The sequence below is a fragment of the Cyanistes caeruleus genome, chromosome 34 (assembly GCF_971803275.1).
Source record: "Cyanistes caeruleus chromosome 34, bCyaCae1.hap1.1, whole genome shotgun sequence".
Taxonomy (NCBI): Eukaryota; Metazoa; Chordata; class Aves; order Passeriformes; family Paridae; genus Cyanistes; species Cyanistes caeruleus.
Window position 1 is genome coordinate 741178 of NC_141735.1, and position 5638 is coordinate 746815.

The 5638-nt window shown below is 60.9% G+C and overlaps 2 protein-coding genes across 2 annotated transcripts in view; both read right to left on the reverse strand.

Annotated features, from left to right (window-relative positions):
- Window positions 1–839, reverse strand: part of L1CAM (L1 cell adhesion molecule) — a 43308-nt gene extending 42469 nt beyond the window's left edge. Inside the window, exon 1 of the mRNA XM_086870976.1 lies at window positions 748–839. Coding sequence (XP_086727102.1) covers window positions 748–797 — 50 coding nt within the window. The 5' untranslated portion in view covers window positions 798–839. The remainder of the gene's footprint in view (window positions 1–747) is intronic.
- Window positions 840–2292: 1453 nt separating this feature from the next.
- On the reverse strand, window positions 2293–5341 carry SSR4 (signal sequence receptor subunit 4). Its single transcript, XM_086871064.1, has 6 exons — window positions 5211–5341; window positions 4474–4592; window positions 4315–4389; window positions 3725–3814; window positions 3560–3625; window positions 2293–2869 (listed from the first exon to the last, which is right to left on the reverse strand). The coding sequence occupies exons 1-6, from the start codon at window positions 5269–5271 to the stop codon at window positions 2765–2767; spliced, it is 516 nt and encodes a 171-aa protein (XP_086727190.1). The 5' UTR covers window positions 5272–5341; the 3' UTR covers window positions 2293–2764.
- Between the last annotated feature and the right edge of the window lie 297 nt (window positions 5342–5638).

A 5638-nucleotide genomic window follows, 5' to 3' on the forward strand; every position in this document is an offset into this window, starting at 1 on the left:
ACGCTCCTTTACCCCCCCAGCCCTATAGAGACCCTATAGACCCACCCCGATCTCCATCCGAGCCCCACAGAGACCCTATAGATGCAGCCTTCCCCTCCCCAGCCCTATAGAAACACCACGGAGACCCCACCCCCCCAAAACCCCCCAGCCCCACCCCCCAATAACGCCCCCAGACCCCCCAAAAATCCCCCCCAGCCCCACTGAGACCCTATAGCTCCACCTAAACCTCTGCCCAGCCCTATAGAAACACCCCCAGCCTCAATTGCACAGCCCCAAACCCCCCCAGACCCCCCAAAAATCACCCCCAGACCCCCAAAACCCCCCGACCCCAAAAATCCCCCCCAGACCCCCCAAAATCCCCCCCAGCCCCATCGAGACCCTATAGCTCCACCTAAACCTCTGCCAATTCACGCCAAGAACACCCCCAGATCCCAAAACAAACCCCCCCAGCCCCCCAAAACCCCCCCAGAAAACCCCCAGACCCCCCAGAAAACCCCCAGCCCCCCAAAATCGCCCCCAGCCCCCCAAAAAACGCCCCCAGCCCCCCAAAAAACGCCCCCAGCCCCACCTTTCCCCCCTCCCCACCCCCTCATCGCAGCCCCCCGGGACCCTCCCAGAGCCGCTCCTCGCCCCCGGCGCCCCCCGGAGCGGAACCCCCGCAGTCCGAGGCGACCCCCGCGATCCCGGGGACCCCCCCGAGACCCCCGGGGACCCCCCGAGACCCCCGGAGCCCCCCCAGGGCCGTACCTGCTCCTGCCGCTCCCAGCTCGGGGCTGCGGCTGCCGCGGGGTTGACATAATCCGCCCGCAGGCCACGCCCCCTTTCGCCAGGCCACGCCCACCGGACCACGCCCCGCCGCGCCTGGGCCACGCCCACCCGGCCACACCCTGGGCGGGGGGCGGCGGGAAAGGGACCCCCGAGAAGGGGGGGGTGGGGTCGCGATTTGGGGGGTGAGACCCCCGGTTGGGGGGGGTGAGACCCCCATTGGGGGAGGGGGATTGGGGGTCCCGATTTGGGGGTGAGACCCCCATTTGGGGGGGGTATTGGGGGGTCTCGATTTGGGGGGTGAGACCCCCGGTGGGGGGGGGTGAGACCCCCATTGGGGGGGGGATTGGGGGTCCCGATTTGGGGGGTGAGACCCCCGGTGGGGGGGGGTGAGACCCCCATTGGGGGGGGTATTGGGGGTCTCAATTTGGGGGTGAGACCCCCATTTGGGGGGGAAAGACCCCCGAGGGTCCCCACCCACCTATAGGGGTCCCAATTTGTGGGGGGCGAGACCCCCGGCTGGGGGGGCGGGACCCTCATTTTGGGGGGGCTTGAACCCCTCCAGGGCACTGGGGGGGGGTGTCTCTATTTGGGGAGGGGTCCCCAAATGTTTGAGCCCTGCAGGGTTTTGGGGTCCCCCCACCCCGTTTTAAGAGGCAAAGGGACCCCCTCCCCAAAATAAACCCCCCCGGGGGGGTCTTGGGGGGGGGGTGGTGAGAGACCCCCAAATGTCTGAGACCCCTCCCCAAATTTATTTGGGTCACCTTAGAGAGGAGAGACCCCCAAAAAATGGGGGAGGGGTGGGGGGGGGTTTCAGACCCCCCCCCCCCCCCAATTGGGATTTTTGGGCCCCTCCCACTTTTTGGAGCTTTGCCCCCTCCCCCACCCCATTCCCGGCAATCACGGCCTTGGAATTTCGGGAAATTCCGGGAAATTCCCCCCTCCCCCCACTTCCCAAGGGGCTCCCAAAAATCACCCCGGGACCCCCCCCCCACCCCACCCCCCGTGACGTCATGGAAGGGCGGGGCTGACGTCATCAGGGCGGGGGAAACCTCCAAAACAAGAGGGGAAACCCTCCCAAATTGATTGGGGATTTATTGGGAAATCATCGGGAATTTTTTTTGGGGAATTTAATGAGAATTTATCGGGAATTTTTCTGGAAGTTTATCGGGAATTTAATAGAAATATTTTTTTAATTTATCGAGAATTTATTGGGAATTTAATGTGAATTTAATGTGAATTTTGGGGGGTTTCTTTTGGAATTTAATGTGAATTTTGGGGGGTTTCTTTTGGAATTTAATGGGAATTTTTGGGGGTTTCTTTGGGAATTTAATGGGAATTTTTGGGGGTTTCTTTGGGAATTAAATGGGAATTTTTGGGGGTTTCTTTGGGAATTTATTTGGAACTCATTGGGGAATTTTGGGAATTTTTTCGGGAATTTTTTGGGAACTACTGGGGGAATTTTTGGGATATTTTCTGGGAATTTGAAGACCCCTCCCCTTCGGGAATTAAGGACACGCAGACCCCTCCCATTCACACCCCCAGTTTTGGGGGGACGCCTTTATTGGGGTACAGGAGGGGGAGGGGGGATTTGGGGACTCCCCTCCCCCCCCTCAGCACAAACCAACCCCAAACCCCCAATTTTGGGGTCTCCCCCCACCCCAAATTTGGGATCCCTGAGTGGGACCATTCCCATTTCCGGGTGTCCCTCAGCCCAACCCCCCAAAATTTGGGATGGGGGGGGGGGGGATTTTAGGGGTGCTGAGGGGGGGAGGGGTTGGAATTTTTGGGGTGTTTTTTGGGATGTTTTTTGGGATTTTTTGGGATTTTTTGGGTGTTTTTTTGATGTGTTTTGCGGTGGTTTTTACATTTTTTTTGAGGTAATTTTGGATTTTTTGGGGTATTTTTATTTTTCTGGGGTGTTTTTTGGAGGAGTTTTTTGGGGTGTATTTTTTGGGGGTTTTTTTGAGGTGTTTTTTAGGGTTTTTTGGGGTTGTTTTTAGGCCTGGATGCTGCTCTTGGTGCTGAAGGCCAGGTAATAAACCACGAGCCCGATGGCAGCCGCCACCACCTCCGTGGACACCCAGGGCCCGTTCCAGGCACCCTGCGAGGAATTCGGGGTCACCAAAACCCCCCAAAACCCCCCCAAAACCTCCCCAAAATCACCCAAATCCCCACACCCCAAAACCCACCCTAAAACCTCCATGTGGAGCTGTTAAAACCCTAAATTACAACTCTAAAACACCCCAAAAATCTTTTTTTTTCCCAAGGTTTGGGATGCTCCAAAATTCCCCCCAAAAAATGAAGGGATGTTTTAGGGTAGCCCAAAATCCCAGGTCACCGAATATCCCAAAATTTTGGGGTTGTGGCCCCAAAATCTCCAAAAATCTCGTTTTTTAGAACTTTTTAAAAATTCTAGAAAAGCCCAAAATTGTGGAAAACCCCCCAAAAAAACGGGAGGGCCCCAAAATTCCCCCTAAAAACTTTGGGATACCCCAAATCTGAGTTGGACGCTCCAAAAAACTTCGGGATGTGCCAAATTCTTGTTGTCACCCCCCCAAAAATTCTGGAATTACCCCCAAAAAACCTGGAACATCCCAAAATCTCAGTGTCACCCCCCCAAAAATCCCAAAATGCCCCCTAAAACCTCAAACTCTCGGAGCCACCACCCCCAAATCTGCTGAAATTCCCCCCAAAACCCCACGTGGCACTTCCAGCCCCCCAAATTTTGGCGAGGGATCCCCAAAACCCCCCCAGATTTGGGGGGATCACCCCAAAACCCCCCCGGACCCACCCGGTGATCGACGTTGACGGTGAAGAGGGGCCGGATCCTCGAGACGTCCTCGTTGTTCCTCTGGGCCTGGGGGGTCGGGGAGGGATTTTGGGGGGTTCAGGGAGGGTTTTGGGGGTCCTGAGAACACCCCCCAGGGATTTGGGGGGTTTGGGGAGGGGTCCCCACCTTGCGAAGGGCGCTGTAGGATTCCTCATCGAAGAATTTCACCTCGTAGGTGCCCGACTGGGCCTGGCGGTGCTCCAGGCTCCAGGAAACCTGGGGAGGGGGGAAAAAAGGGGGTTCAGGACCACCGGGACCCCTCCCCAAATTCATCTGAGACCCCCAAACCCTTCCCAGCCTCACCTGAGATCTCCTAGAGATGATCAAACCTCACCTGAGTCCTCCCCAGAACAAACCCAGCACTCACCTGAGAGCCCCCAGACTCACCTGAGTGCCCCCAGACTCACCTGAGCGCCCCCAAACTCACCTGAGACCCCATAAACCCTCCCAGAGACCCCCCCCAACCACCTGAGCCCCCCCGAAACAACCCCCAAACCCTCCCAGCCTCACCTGGGCTCCCCAAACCCCCCCATAGCCCCTACCTGAGACCCTCCTGCCTCACCTGAGCCCCTCAAAACCCCTCCCAGGGACCCCCCACCCACCTGAGCCCCCCCAAAATAACTCCCCCCAACCTCTCCAAAAGATCCCCCACTCACCTGAGCCCCTCAAAACCCCTCCCAGGGACCCCCCACCCACCTGAGCCCCCCAAACCTCACCTGGTACCTGCCCACGTCCTGCCCGCGGGTCACCGGGAACTGCTTCCCGTTCACATCGGCGTAAAGAGCCACGTTCTGTGGGGGAAGGGGCGCTCAGGGGGGGTCCGGGAGGGGTCTGGGGGGTCCCTCCCGCCCCGTGGGGGTCTCAGGGGGTCTCACCTGGGCGCCGTTTTTGCAGACCAGGGAAATCTCCACCACGAAGACGCTCTCGGAGGCGATGACGGCATCCGAGGTGGTGTAATAGGAGGGGGCGATGGTGGGCTCGGGGCACGGCTCACCTGGGGAGGGGGAGGCAGGGACCCCCCCCTCAGCACCCAGGGGAGCTCAGGGACTCGGGACCCCCCACCCAAGGGACCCCTGGTGCCTCAGGACCCCTCCTTGAGACTCGGCTGAGAGGCCTAAAACTCTCCAGGGATCCCCACTCAGGTGAGTCCCCCCCAAAATCCCCCTCCCCAAACACACCGGAGCCGCCAAGAGACCCCCAATGGCACCCGGGACCCTTCAGAGACCTCACTGGGCTCGCGACCCCCTCATGGGACCCCGGGGCCACCTGATCCCCTCATGGCCCTCACAGGTCCCGGTTCGCCCTCACGGGACCCCGCGATTCCCTCATGGAACCCGCAAACCCCTCATGGGACCCCCGACCCCCTCACAGGTCCCGGTTCTCCCTCACGGGACCCCCGATTCCCTCACGGGACCCCCCCGACCCCCTCACAGGTTCCGGTTCCCCCTCACGGACCCCCGGTCCCCTCACGTCCCTCACAGACCTCGACCCCCGCAGCCCCCACAAGACCCCAGTGCCGTGGGACGCCCCGGGACCCCTCACAGCCCTCAGAGCCCGTGGGTTCCCCTCATAAATCCCCGTTCCCCCTCACGGGACCCCGATTTCCCCCTACCCGCGGCCCCGCTCGCCGCCAGCAGCAGCAGCAGCAGCGGTAGCACCCCGGCACCCGCCATGATCGGCCGCGTGCGCCCGCCTCCGGCTCCGCCCTCGCAGGAAAGCAGCCAATCAACGCCGGCACCGCCTCCACGCTGACCACTCAGAATGAGGAGGGCGGGCGGCCGCGCGCCCGCTGACCAATGAGGAGAGAGCGCGCGGTCCGGCCCGCGCGCGACGTGGCCTGCGGCAGAGGCGGGGGGCGGGGCCAGGAGGGATCAGGGGCGTGGCCAAGAGCGCTGAGGGTGTGCTCGAGGTGTCGCGCATGCGCAATGAGACGCCCACGCGAATAAAATGGAGGCGGCCCCGCCTGTGGTGCGAGAAGCGGAGCTGCGGCCACGCCCCGGCGCGCTCTCGACGTTGCCATAGCGACGGCTGAGGGGCGGT

Excerpts from the sequence above, each read along its gene's own strand:
- SSR4 (XM_086871064.1), bottom strand. The coding sequence starts at position 5,271 with ATGGCGGGTGCCGGGGTGCTACCGCTGCTGCTGCTGCTGCTGGCGGCG. Across the intron at positions 4,390-4,473 it reads TCTGCAAAAACGGCGCCCAG|AACGTGGCTCTTTACGCCGA; the intron begins GTGAGACCCCCT and ends CTTCCCCCACAG. Across the intron at positions 3,815-4,314 it reads AGGACGTGGGCAGGTACCAG|GTTTCCTGGAGCCTGGAGCA; the intron begins GTGAGGTTTGGG and ends CCCCCTCCCCAG.